General features: G+C 37.6%; 1 protein-coding gene across 1 annotated transcript; it reads right to left on the bottom strand.

Annotated features, from left to right (window-relative positions):
- Positions 1 to 2,655: 2,655 nt before the first annotated feature.
- Positions 2,656 to 9,102, bottom strand: LOC121956229 (visual system homeobox 2). The gene is made up of 3 exons (XM_042504360.2): positions 7,150 to 9,102; positions 6,693 to 6,850; positions 2,656 to 5,704 (listed from the first exon to the last, which is right to left on the bottom strand). The coding sequence occupies exons 1-3, from the start codon at positions 7,388 to 7,390 to the stop codon at positions 5,282 to 5,284; spliced, it is 822 nt and encodes a 273-aa protein (XP_042360294.2). The 5' UTR covers positions 7,391 to 9,102; the 3' UTR covers positions 2,656 to 5,281.
- Between the last annotated feature and the right edge of the window lie 5,534 nt (positions 9,103 to 14,636).

Here is a 14,636-nt window from a genome sequence, read left to right as displayed (position 1 = left end):
TCCATTTTTTCAACATGCTATTTTATGGGGTTTTATACTGTTTTTGAATGTTTTTTCAACACTGTATACTATAACATGCCTCTACGTGTTATACTAAGTGGTTTTCAGCTGTTTTTTGGACATGTCAAATTTTGACATTTTTGCCATACTATAGCCTTGCTTTTTTTGTCAATTTTTCAACATGCTATTTTCTTGGTTTTTCTGCCGTTTTTGGATGTTTTTTCAACACTGTGTACTATAACGTGTGTCTACGTGCTTTATAAAGTGGTTTTCAGCTGTTTTTTGGACATGTCAAATTTTGACATTTTTGCCATACTATAGCCTTGCTTTTTTCGCCATTTTTTTCAACATGCTATTTTAATGGTTTTTATACTGTTTTTGAATGTTTTTTCAACACTGTATACTATAACATGCCTCTACGTGCTATACTAAGTGGTTTTCAGCTGTTTTTTGGACATGTCAAATTTTGACATTTTTGCCATACTATAGCCTTGCTTTTTTTTTCTCCATTTTTTTCAACATGCTATTTTATGGGGTTTTATAATGTTTTTGAATGTTTTTTCAACACTGTGTACTATAAATGCGTCTCGTGCTTTATAAAGTGGTTTTCAGCTGTTTTTGGACATGTCAAATTTTGACATTTTTGCCATACTATAGCCTTGCTTTTTTTCTCCATTTTTTCAACATGCTTTTTATGGGTTTTATAATGTTTTGAATGTTTTTCAACACTGTGTACTATAACGATGCGTCTCACGTGCTTTATAAAGTGGTTTTCAGATGTTTTTGGACATGTCAAATTTTGACATTTTTGCCATACTATAGCCTTGCTTTTTTTTCCTCCATTTTTTCAACATGCTATTTTATGGGGTTTTATACTGTTTTTGAATGTTTTTTCAACACTGTATACTATAACATGCCTCTACGTGTTATACTAAGTGGTTTTCAGCTGTTTTTTGGACATGTCAAATTTTGACATTTTTGCCATACTATAGCCTTGCTTTTTTTTCCTCCATTTTTTCAACATGCTATTTTATGGGGTTTTATACTGTTTTTGAATGTTTTTTCAACACTGTATACTATAACATGCCTCTACGTGTTATACTAAGTGGTTTTCAGCTGTTTTTTGGACATGTCAAATTTTGACATTTTTGCCATACTATTGCCTTGCTTTTTTCACCATTTTTTCAACATGCTATTTTAATGGGTTTTATGCCATTTTTGGATGTTTTTTCAACACAGCGTACGATATCATGCCTATACGTGCTATACTAAGTAGTTTTCAGCTGTTTTTTGGACATGTCAAATTTTGACATTTTTGCCATACTATAGCCTTGCTTTTTTTTCCTCCCTTTTTTCAACATGCTATTTTATGGGGTTTTATACTGTTTTTGAATGTGTTTTCAACACTTTATACTATAACATGCCTCTACGTGTTATACTAAGTGGTTTTCAGCTGTTTTTTGGACATGTCAAATTTTGACATTTTTGCCATACTATAGCCTTGCTTTTTTCGCCATTTTTTCAACATGCTATTTTATGGGTTTTTATGCCATTTTAGGATTCTTTTTTAACACTGTATATTATAACATGCCTCTACGTGCTATACTATGTGGTTTTCAGTTGTTTTTTAGATATGTCAATTTTTTATATTTTTCAGCATGCTACAAATAGCAACATGCTATTTTATGGGTTTTGGGACCTTTTGGGGATGTTTTTTCAACACTATATACTAAAACAACTTAAAATAGTATGCCGAGACACATCATTGCATAGAATGTTTCAATAATTAAAAAACACCACAATATACCATGTTGTAAAAACGATCAAAAATGGCATACAAAATGTCTAAAAAACAGCTGAAACCATATAAAACTACATAAAAATAGCATGCTGAGACACAACATGGCATAGAATGTTGCAAAAACAGCTGAAAACACCATGATATAACATGTTAAAAAAAACAACGACAAATGCCAAACTCTACAACAAAATGTCCAAAAATTACGTCTTAAAAAAAACAGCTGAAAACCACATAAAATAGCATGCCAAGACACATCATGGCATAGAATGTTGCAAAAGTGGCCCAAAACACCAGAATATAGCATGTTGAAAAAACAAGAAAAAATTACATGTGGTAGTATGGCACAAATGTCAAAATATGACATGTTTAAGAAACAGCTGAAAACCATATAAAACCACATAAAATAGCATGCAGAGACACATATGGACATACATGGACTTACTATACTTTGACTTTGTGTTGGGAACTCTATTTCGTGATGGGGCACTATTATATAGCAGGCCTCACGCAAGGGTAACCAATTGTTAAGAGAATGGCGATCAGAAATAATTAATAATTATTTTAAATAATTATTAGTTATGTTACATAATGTGACTTAATTGGCATTATTTCACCTCATGGGGCACCACTCCCAAAAAGGGAAAAATGATAGCCGGTCAATAAAAGTATTCTCAAAATACACTAAAATATCAGGTTGGTACTCTGATTAATAATTGAATTAAAAATCATAACCAGAATTACCACACTAATAGCAAAGGCTAAAGGATTTGGAGCACTTGACACATTAGTTGGCAATTCAGTCACTTTTGTACAATATTAAGCAGACAGCAAGTATATTTTACATTTATTAAAGAAGTAAAATAAAACCAAATCACACAATATATCCTAACAACTGATTTACAAGTATATACATGTCTGGATGTGTAAATGTGTGAGAGTGTGTGCGTGTGTGTGTGTGTGTGTGTGTGTGTGTGTGTGTGTGTGTGTGTGTGTGTGTGTGTGTGTGTGTGTGTGCGTATGTGTGTGTTTGTGTGTTTGTTAGAGAGAGAGAGAGAGATGGACAGTGAAGGTGTGTGTGTTGGTGTGAGTGTGAACACACCAAGAGGCAGAGGTGAATTGACTGAAAACAGAAGCTACAACAAGATGCCACATTCAAGTTCTTGACAATGTGGATGGTCAAACAAAGGAACAAAGAAAAGGCAGGAACCATAAGTTCTGCTTCTGTTCAGAGCCAATTTGTGAGTGTATGTATGTAATCTAATATGTAAAAAAGGTGCCTTGGTTAGTAAGAAGGATGTTTAGTCGCATGCAAGACAGTGTCTGTGTGAATCATTAACTAACTAAATTCCCAAACTAACCGATAACCTAATTACAAACAGATCACAACAATTACTCATTCAACAGCATTAAGTCAATGCATGGTAAACATGATATAACGAAAGACAGAATAAACAGTCTTGCTCAGCCTGTACTTATGTCCTAATGCTATGCTCAGATGTTACTTGCCAAGAGTTCTTTAGGTTGCTGGCTGAAGCAAAGGAGGTTCCGGGTCAATCCTTGCTGTGCAGTTCCAAGGATACAGGAGGAGGCTGGCTGGTCCTGGTGTCCTTACAGAAAAAGCAGTTCAGTGCTATCTCGGCTCTGTTCTCCTCATTCCTCTAAAGTCTCTTTGGGCTTGAAGAGTTGAGCTGAGACAAGCCTGCAGCTCCCGCTGAGCTTAGGTGTGAGCGTGGGAGGAAGGGCGAAACAGGTCCTCCAGACTTGCAACCTTCCTCAGAAGAGGTCTGAATGCAAGAGCCAGAAGATCAGCTGAAGCTCTTCTTCTTGGCTTGGTGACATCCTGGAGGGCCAAGTGGTAAATCAACCATGTTTAAGATGGGTCTCTGGGAGAATTTAACACTTTCGTAGGTGTCAGAACATTAGGCGCTCTGGGAGTTAAAATCGTTGTTCATTGTTTGAGGAACAAACAAGACAACAGTGATCATTTTAAGAAAGGAACTCAAAGGACATGTGAAACTCCAAATGAACAAATCATGTGGAGTTTCCAGGTCCCAACAATAATATAACTTTTTAATTTGGATGACATACTACAGTATGACATTTTAATGCCATTTCGGATGTCATACTATTGTATGATTTTTTTTTTTATACAATTTTTATTACTTTTTATGCCATTTTGGACGAAATACTATAATATGACATTTTTATTCCATTTTGGACAACACTATACTATGACGTCTTTATGTCCTTTGGACGACGTAATATTTAGCACAATGTTTTTATTTTGTTTTTGACGATATACTATATATACTTTTCTTTTTTAACAGCATACTATACTGTGATGTTTTTACGACATATTGAACGACATAGTATGCATTGACGTTTTTATATTTTTTTTGAATGACATACTATACTATGACATTTTTTAGGCATTATAAACACCATACAATACTCAGAAAAAATCAATAAAGAATATCATTATATAATAAGTCATATAAGTCATTTAAAAATTTATAGTATAGTATGTCATTTAAAAAATGACATAGTATGAAAGGTTGAAATTAATTAACAACGCAGTGGATTTCAAGATGAGACCTCTGAAAGTGGTCTTGTGACCAAGACCCGTCTAGATCTTTACAACACTGTCATCATGATTCTAAATTACTTTAAACAATCTACACCTTGGAGTTTTCTCCTCTTTAGATTTACAGTTTGTTTTTCTTTTTTTAGATTATCATTGCAAACAGAAAAAAAAACAGTACAGTTCTCTGTGACATATATTGTTTTTTGGGCTTTTTTCAGCCGTTTCAATTGTTTCCGATGAGGACATGTGGCTGCATCCTGCCTGTCTGTGAGGGGTACCCGAGAGGTCAGGGATAAACTCATCATTAGTGAAATCTTTTAGAAATAATTTAATTGTATCCAATTTCAGCTGTGTCCTGATAGGCTGATATGATAAAAAGGGCAGTATTTATATTATCTGGTTATTATTATCTATTATCTGGTAACAGACCATTAATGAATACCATTCAGTCACATTCATGACTTGAATGAAAACGGGCATTCAGAATATAGAGAGACATAACCAGCACATGCACGTGAAATAATCAATAATTTCTTGAAGGAATGAAAAATTTCATGTACGGAGAGTTTTTACTGTTTACATTTGTATAAATGTTAACCATTACAAATTTAAAATAAGTTTAAAAGTTCTACTTAAATAAAGATGTCCAGAAAATGTCATCAAAGGAATGTACCAAGATAATATTTCAGTTTTGAAATATTATTACATGTTTAGAAATGTATTTTAAAAATCATGTAGAAGATTACTATAACACTGTATACTGCAAGAAATCCGTGAAGGCTAAAGAATGAACCACCTCAGCCCAAAAAGGTTGTTCTTGAAAAGTATGTTCTTGCAATAATGTCTATGCTGTTTATTATTATCATTATTATCTGTACAAACAGGAAAACGGAAAACTATTTATCACTGTGCATGGCATCATCTTCCTGTCTTTGTGATTGTGTGTCACCTCCTGACATGTTTACAGTGCCGTGGATCTCGGCCTCGTGCTCCCTGGCTTTGGCCCTTAGCTTGGCAATGCTGCAGGAGCGGAGCTCCTCTGAGCTCGGCCCCTCCAGCCTCTCCCACTTCCCCGACCTCTGGGTCACAGGCTGCATACACACGCTCAGCGCAGCACTCACAGCTTTTGTCCATGGATAGTTCTCTCCTTCCTGTCGCCTCTCCCAGTGCTCGCCATCAGAACTTTCTGTCGGCTGTTTTAAACTCCTGCTTGCTTTCTCGGATGTTTCATCATTGTCTCTTTTTACATAAGGCCCTGCGAGCTGGCCCTGGAGTTTCAGCTGTCGCCTCATCTTGGCACGGCGGTTTTGAAACCAAACCTGAAAACAAATGAAGGAAAATAGAAATGTAAAGGATAAGGAAGTGTAAATAAACAACTAGATTTGTAACAGTGTAACAACAAAAACTTGGAGAGTCAGCAAAACGTCTGGTACACGACTTGCTGACGTCACATATGTCGAGATGTGTTGGATTAAAGTAAGCATGTTTGGTTGATGCTAAGAAACTTTAATTTAATTCACATAATACATATACAGTTTTTGCTATTTTATGGAGTGTGTTGCTGAAAAGACAGCTATCAATGTGTTTTTTAAAAGCTCTGATCAATAAAATACAACACCTTTGTAGCATCTGCGTTGTTTCCTCATTACAACTTAAAATCTCATGAACACACTCGTCCGAAAGACAACTTTGGAAATGGGACCATCAGAGTAGCATGTGAACACAGCATTACTTTTTTCCACACTGAGTTCTTTCAGCACTGAATTTGAGGACATGCTCACATATTAAGTCAACTTATATGACTTTATGGATATTGACAGAGCTATAGGTTGCGGTATTCCTTCCTCCCATCATCCATCCCTGTCTGACACAATTATAATATAACACTAAAAAGAACTTCGTTATAAGAGGCCCGCTTTAATCGAAAATAACTTGCACAGAAAGCCCCGAATATTTTGACTCCCATTTCTTACAGTGTAGACATGTTGGTAAGGAATCTCATCAGGAAACTGTGTATAACTTTAACACATATGAATCTATCTTTTAAAGATATATTGCATTGATATTACCAGAAATATTTTTTCTGAGGCATATTGTACTGTTAAATGATGCACCTCCCTTACATTTTAAGTAGAACTGAATTAAGAAATGTGTGTGGATTTAAATAATGTTTGACACGTGGGAATAATGGACCTGTACAAGAGTCTGTGCAGCTGAAGAGCTTCATCTCTATACTGTATAAAAATGAATATCAGCTGAATGAGTATGAAGTGAACAGTTCCAGAAGGAGTTCAGTGTGCCAATTACCTGTACTCTTGCCTCGATGAGGTCCAGTCTGAGGGCCAGGGCTTCCCTCATGAAGATGTCTGGGTAGTGGGTGGTCTCGAAGGCCTTCTCCAGCTCCTCCAGCTGCCAGCTGCTGTAGTTGGCCCGTGCACGACGCTGCTTCACTGGCCTCTGTTCATCTGGAAAGCACAGTGCAAGCACCAATTACACAATCGCCAACGGGTGACAAGGAACTAATGGCTCTAGATTGGATAATTAGCACAGCGATCATTAGGCTCACGTTAACACTGCTTGATAATTGATTGTTAGTTACGAGCTGTTAGCCAATCTTTTGTAAACATTTACACTGCGATCAGATGGTGCCCGCTGACTGTCTTTGAGACTGTTTTCAAACTGTGCCAGTTTGGCTGTGCACTATCTGCACATGTCCAGTGTCAGCGGTCCCTTTATGGCCACAGCAGCTGCAGTCTGAACTCACCTATGCTCTCTGTGAGTGGTGCCATCCCCGCTGCCTGTGTGGCTAGAAGAAAGGCTTCTTTTCGTGGCTCTGGTTGCAGATAATTCCTCAAAGATTCATAGCTGATAAAGGGTCCCGGGATCAGAATCTGAGGATGGGAGGTCAGTCTGGTTGGGAAGGCAGGGAAAAAGTGAGCTGCAGGTGAATGGAAAACCGCAGGCAGGAGAGTTGATACCAGTTGCCCCGGGCCAAACATGTCCATGCTGTTTAAAGTCCAATGTTAAGCGTCAGTCTGCTGAAAAAGGCTAGGTTGACTCCTACAAGGATGCTGATGAAATGGTGAAATGCATCCCAACGTCCAGGGAAAAAAGAGCAGCTGTGATGGTCCACTATCTGTCCACTTGGTTGTTGAAGCTGCTGTGTGTGTCTGAGAGGCTCACACAGGTATAAAGTGTTGCCTGAAGACTAAAGGTAATGCTTGAGTAGTGGAGGTGGTCTCACCTTAGCTTTCTGTGCTTCTCCTCCAAATCTGCTCCCCCGCCTTTCCCAGTCACATGACCTCCAAACAGACAGCAGGGCTTGGTTTAAAGGAAGGAGGTGAAAATCCAACCTGTGATTCAGCTTTCAGTGGATTATCATTATCAGCGTTCCCTGTATTCGTCATTACTTTCCCAACCACATTCTGTTCCTTACATTTTAGTGATAGGGTATGTTTCCCCTGAGTTTTCCTCTCTCTGCCTACCCGGGACAAGTTGCAACATCTTTGGCTTCTGAAATTTCAATCAGTGAGATGGACAGGAGCTTAGTGCGTGAAAAGTCACCTGTAAAGATGTGTGTGTATGTGCTCATTTAGACACGTTCGCCTCTACGTTTTGCACAACTCTTCTCTGACTGTTTAACAGTTGTCAAATATAATAAGAACAAATCACTGTGCAGTAGACATAATGAAAACACAAGTTGTTGAGTTCTGTGGGATGAAAACAAGCACACAAGCAGCCAACTCTGAACAGCAGGCTCCAGGATAAACACACTCCTGTTAACAATGAGACAAACCTGAAAGCTCATTTGCTAAATGATTTTTCTACCGTAAAAAATCACCAAAAAAGCTTTTCACAAGCGGACATGTTACAGCAGAAATATGATGCAAAAACAAGATAACATTTTTCCTTGATGTTTACATGTCGTTACATGTAGCAGTGTACAACGAAGGAACGACTGTAACATAAAATACTATCATGAAAAATCACCATTAAAAAGCTTTAAAACAAAAGTCTTAATAATTGTACATATTCCAGCAGAAATATGATCTGAAATCAGGGAGAACTTAAAAACATTGGCAACCATTAAATGTTTCCCTGACATTAGCATGTTGCTACATGTAGCAGTGTAGGCTACATAATGTACACACTTGAAGTAGAGTGCCTGGAGCAGATCACCATATAAAGAGATCCAAGCTGATATTTATGATATTTTTACGGAGGACTCGCAAAAAATTTAAAAAAGTGTAAGGAAAGGAATGTAAATCGGCCAAATTGGGAAAACAAATTTGAATTTCATTTATTGAACAACCAGGCCTCAGTTAACACATTGAACCATAAATGCAGAGTTCCCCTCCTAAAGAGTTCAACAACTGCCTGGTGAGGGCATTTGTGGGTTTTTTTTAAAAGTGCCATTTATTTCCACTTTGAACTTGCAAACATCTTGTAAGAGTTTGCCTGCTGCAGTCTCAGTGAAACAGCTTCTCCTGATCATTTACAAAAACATTCAATCTCCGTGTTTGTGCTTAGTATTCATGTTATAACCTGTGTTTGTTAATACCTGATATACTGCAATGATTAGCGGTGATGTATAAAGACAGTAGTCAAAGTGTTACCAAACACTTACAGGATTTTTCCATCTCAGATCAAAGCATACACATCAACACATTAGAAGTCAAGACAAGGAGATTATTAACACTTTTTTTCCATGAGCAAGGCAGCTGTCGTTTAGTGTTGATAGATCTCTGATGAGATGATGGCCAGCACTGTCCATGTGAATTAAACACAGGTGTGCCAATTAATCCGAAGATACATATCACCTAACAACACATCTCGCAAACTGCTCATCAGCTCAGACGGCGGTGAAAACACTCAGCTGTCAGTGTTGTCACCGCCGAACTGACGTGCTGAGGCCGCTTTGATCAGCCCGGGACCTCTGCGGCAGGCAGCTGGTCAGAGCTCAGGTGAGTCACGAGATGGTCATTCCTCTGCAAGCAGCGGGGACTGCAACTCCCTCATCTGTGGCCCTTTCATCTGCACCTGTTTAAACACTAAATTAATGCCTTAGAGGAGGCAGTAAGGAGGTCAGGAATAGGGTTTAACTCTCTAGGATTTCTTTCAAGTTTGTGTTGAACCTGAAAGCCAATAATCAGTTGAATAAGTTTCACCCATCATTTGTTAAAAAAAAAAACCTTAACAACATAAGAACTTCACTAACTCTCCAGTGAAACTTGACTAAGAGAAACATTTTCAGCAATAGAATCTTTTTAAAAGGTACAGAAGTGTATTGCTGCCACACTAGAGAAAAAACTGATCTGAATCAGATAACAATGTGAAAAGATTCTTGTTTAGCAAGATGTTTATCACATTTTTATGATTTTTTAAAAGATATTTTTATGTTATTACATCATAACATCCTATCACGTTGTAGAAAGACACTTTTCATGTTTTAATAAGATACTGTTCATCTTCTTAAAACATGAAACATTTCATGTTAAAATGTCTTGATATAACATAAAACATCACATTATAATGTAATAAGTTTGTATGAGGTTATTACGTAAAAAAGTGTCATAATGAGAAACTTTTCATGTCATTAGCTGATACAGATTTTTTTTTTTTCTGGCGTGGCAGCAAAACCCCACCACAATAAGAGAATAAGAATGCATCTATAAAATTAACTTAAAATACACATTACTGACAAGGTACACTGAATTAATAATAGAAATAATTTAGGCTATGCACTACTTTAATGTAGGTGCAGACAGGAAAGTTCACTATTTATTGACCATCCAATTGAGCATTTAACATTTAAGTCTGTTTGTGTGTATTTGTGTGTGTGACAGAGGGAACAGACAGTCAAAGACTGAAAGAAGTAATGTCTTTGGTTTGCAAGTTCCACAGAGAAAAGCAAAATAGATTAAAAGTGTCTGGTTTGAGCTGTGGTTAAATAAACACTGTGTGTGGTGGGACTGACGACTGAATAGCCATCTCCGTTTGTCCCTGCTACACAGGTAGTTACAGGGATTTCTGGTCTGTCTGAAAGTAGACCCTCTTCTCCCAACCCCCCAAACTACTGTGTTTGTCTGTGACTGGGTCCTTTAATGCCCATTGATCCAGATAATCAGGGACTAAATTGGTGAAAAACCGGTGGGGGAGGTTCTGACAGTAGTTGCTCAAAAGAGCTGTTTGCGGATAATTGAAGGAGGCATTAAGACAACAATAGTAATGGCTAATGCCAGACCTTATTGGTCTCTCAGGTGTCTCTAGCTGCCTGGATGAGAAGGCAACACTGGAGATCCTCAACTAAAATGGCAATCATCAAATCATTAGCAGACCTTCAGCTGCAAGGACAGAATGTGTATTATCTGTGGGTTTAGCAAGTCACCAATGGGATGCCCTTCAGATGGCTTTTGGCTTGAAATGGATGTGTTGGAGCTTGCATTCATTCATTGCAAAGTGGAGGGTAAATGACATTTTAGATCCACCGCAAATGTGTGTGTTTCTGGATTGAAGAGAAGGATTCTCAAATCTGAAAACTTAAAGGAATACTTCACAAAATGATTAAAAAAACATACAATTCTTGATGATAATGAGCAAAAGGGGGCTGCATTTAACAAGAACAAATATCAAAACATTCACAAACTCTCACACAACTCGTGCAGTATAATTCAAATCTTATTTATTCAGTCGTATGCTCAGCTCTTCCCATACACATGCAAAACATTTCCGCATATGAATAGCGTGCCTGGGCTAGATTGTGTATTTAAAATCTGCTTCTGCTCTCCAGTGAGTAGAGTTCAAACACACATTCTAGTTCAGGTGCACCACGCATCCATGTGGAAAACTGTTTATGCGGAAGTGTTTTAAATAGTAAGATTTTAGTGAAAATACGTGTGTTTAGGAACTTTTAACCTATTAAATTAGACTTGGATTATACTGCACAAGTTAAGTAAGAATTTGTAAACTGATGTTTTGATATAGTTTTGCTGTTATTGAACTGGGACCCCATTAGCTGCAATTTACTAGATTCTTTGTTTACTATGAAGAATTGTGATTAAAAAAATGAAAAATTAATGTTCTGTCTGTGAAGTATTTATTTAAAGTTAAAGTTGACAGACATAGCTGAAGTGGATTAACTCACACTCTGTCCTCAGTGTGATAAGACACAATCTAACATAATGGAGATCGTGAACGCTTCACATTTTATTATTCTTTCTCATCCACTACAATGGCACTTCAGCTCGTAACGCAAGAGTTCTGCCAAATGTCATGCGAAGATGGATGATTATCGTCAGCTGCACTGTCATGGGAATATATCTATCTGGTGTAATTTGCAGGCTGGAGCAGCAATGAGCACAGATAAGATCAATATTTAATGAAAGTGTAAGTGAAGCTTAAGGGTTGTCACTTATGCCTCTGCTGTTAATGACATGTCACATTATCATACTTGTCAGATTGGGTCAATCTTAACTGCAATTACTAGCCTCATTTCTTTTTAATTCATTACAAATGTTGAATAATTTCAGTCATCCTCTTCTGTGCAAACAAACGGGGAATGATTCTTCGGCTGCTTGCATATGTATTTTAGTGTCAACTGCCCGCACAAACTTTAAACTAAAATCTATTAATGGGAGCGTGGATTGGTATAATTCAATCAACACACCTAAAATGTGTTTGTAACTTGGAAGAAAAGTGTATTTCATGGCTGAGGAAGCCCCTATTGTTGGTGCCTCACTCTCCCTGGTAACAGTATCCCGCCATGAGCAGGCTGATTGTTTTAGTCCTGGATCACTGGCCGTGGGATAAACCTGAGAGCCCTGCCTGCTTTTCATGTCAAAACCTTCAAGGGAAAGCAGCCACAATCCAAGAGCAATCACACTTGAGACATCAAAGTGCCAAAGAGAAGAGAGGCGAGAGACGGTCCACATTTTTTCCACGCAAGCCAAGTGCAACTCAAGCGTGGAGCAAGAGGAGATGATCTAAGGCGAGGGTGCCATTGAGAGGAAGACGGAGAGCAGACAGATGTGCACGGGCAGGTAGCGGCACATCGGGGGCCCTCCTGTAGCGGAGAGAGACATCGAGAAGCCTCCGCCGGTCGCATTCCTACACTTGCTCATTCACTGTCCACTTTCACATAGGCAGGACAACCACTGACAACCGTGGGCCTGAGCTCTGAAACAACGCTCCCATGGTCAGTGTCGAAGGAAGTGTCGCAATTAAGGTCCTGCATTCAAACTTTTACATAAAAGCAGGGGTAACAATTATTTGCAGTATCATCTGCAAAATATACTCAAAATATCAAAAGCAAAACTCTTAGGCTGCCAAAAAAAAGAGAAGATGTTTAGAGTTTTAGCAGGTTCAGGTGGAGCTCATTTTAACTGCCACTTTGTATACAGTTTGGTTAAGTCCAGTGGTTCCCAAACTTGGGGTCAGGCATTCTCAAAACTATCAAAAGCTATAATTATAGGTTTGTAAGATGAATAATAAGGAAGGAAGAGAGTTAAATTTTTTTGCATTTTTAACTATTCTTTACCATTTTTGTGAAATATAAGCCAATTATAAATTTTGGTCCTGCAACAATAATTTATATGAACCCATCTTTTTTTTAATTAATATTTATATTCTGTCTTGATCCTCATCATTATTATTATTATTATTATTATTATTATTATTATTATTATTATTATTATTATTATTATTATTATTATTAATAATAATAATAATAATAATAATAATAATAATAATAATATAATAATAATTTTTATTATTGTCATTATTATTATTATTATATGGTGTTTACCGTCTTTATTGTTTTTAATTATATGTATTTCTATTTGTGGGTTTTCTCATTTTTATCTCTATATCTCATGAGCTATGGTCTTCTTTCTAATGTATTGTTATTTATTGTATAATTTTACCTGAAAATTTGTTTCACCTTAGTTCGGCATTACTGTTTCGCTTATATTGTTATATTGCAGCTGGGTTATCTTGCTTCTTCCCATGCTTTGTTTGTCAAAGCACTTTGTAAACTCTGTGTTTAATGGTGCTTACATTATAACTGCTATTATCATTATCATTAGAGAAGTCAAGAGAAGGAAATATTCCTTTGAACTGCTAAAAACTTGCAGACATGTGAAACATGGCCAGAGACCTCAACAGGGACGCAAGCAAAAGTAAAAAAAAACCTCAAAACTTGAATAAATGTAGAAAGTTACTGCCTATGATTACATCAATAAATATGTACTATCAAGATATTTCATTACCATTTAAAAAAAAAGTTCAGCATGGATGAAAATAAGTGGTTATCTCTTAGCAGCTGTGTTTCCGGGCATTCGGCCTGGTATGATGAATAAAGGCAGAGGTTGTTAACTTGTCAGTGGTCCGTCAGACTATTCAGCAACACGCCATCCCCCAACCACCTCCCTCCCTCCCTCCCTCACAGCACTTCCTCGTTAGCTGTCACTCATCTCTGTTCCGCCTCACTGCTGCCCAGCCAATAGGATGCTGGCGCCTGACCAAGAGCCCAGGCTGCTAGGACTTGTGTTGTAAGTTGATAGATAACCATAAACAGAGCTTTCGGCTAGTTATAGGACACCATACAGGTGCAATTAACACACCAGACAGGCAGCAGAGAGAGGTACGAGGCATGATGGGAAGGACATGATCGTGTTTACATATGAACAAGTTAATTATAGGAATGGATGTGTGAATACATATTCATTAAGGGGGATTTGGAGGCATCACGAGGGTTCAGAAGGCAAAGGGACATAATGTATTCACAATGCCTTTGGTTTGAATTCTGCGCACGACTCAGTCTATTTATATATTTTGTAACGCAAACGGATAAAAGAAACATGGTTTTCAGTTTGTCCTTGTTTTACACAATATAAGTAGGCGGTTTTTAATTTGACTCTGGAGCACTTTGACCTCTAGCCATGGTTATTGTGTTACATTTTAGAAGAAAAAAGTGCATTAATGTAGTCTGAGACAACCAGCCCGGGTATCTCATTGAATGCCTGTTATTGTTGAATGACAGATTCCACTGACCCACCAGTGTGGGCATGTCTCACCCTCACTGAGGATCCCTAACCATGCCGTGGCTTCATGTTCATGTCCTCCTCTGTAACAAAACACCAGCAGCAGTCTGTGCTGCAAAATGGCCTACCCACATCACATCTTCAAAGCCCCCTTTGGTCTGTGTGATTGAACAATTACCGCCATGGTTAATTTACTATCAATGGGGACGTC

Source organism: Plectropomus leopardus, chromosome 18, assembly GCF_026936395.1.
Source record: "Plectropomus leopardus strain MGB_pleo_1.0 chromosome 18, ASM2693639v1, whole genome shotgun sequence".
Lineage (NCBI taxonomy): Eukaryota > Metazoa > Chordata > Actinopteri > Perciformes > Serranidae > Plectropomus > Plectropomus leopardus.
The sequence above is the reverse complement of the archived record's forward strand: the minus strand, read 5'-3'. Positions and strand labels throughout refer to the sequence as shown.

Excerpts from the sequence above, each read along its gene's own strand:
- LOC121956229 (XM_042504360.2), bottom strand. The coding sequence starts at position 7,390 with ATGGACATGTTTGGCCCGGGGCAACTGGTATCAACTCTCCTGCCTGCG. Across the intron at positions 6,851-7,149 it reads ACCACTCACAGAGAGCATAG|ATGAACAGAGGCCAGTGAAG; the intron begins GTGAGTTCAGAC and ends TGTGCTTTCCAG. Across the intron at positions 5,705-6,692 it reads TCATCGAGGCAAGAGTACAG|GTTTGGTTTCAAAACCGCCG; the intron begins GTAATTGGCACA and ends ATTTGTTTTCAG.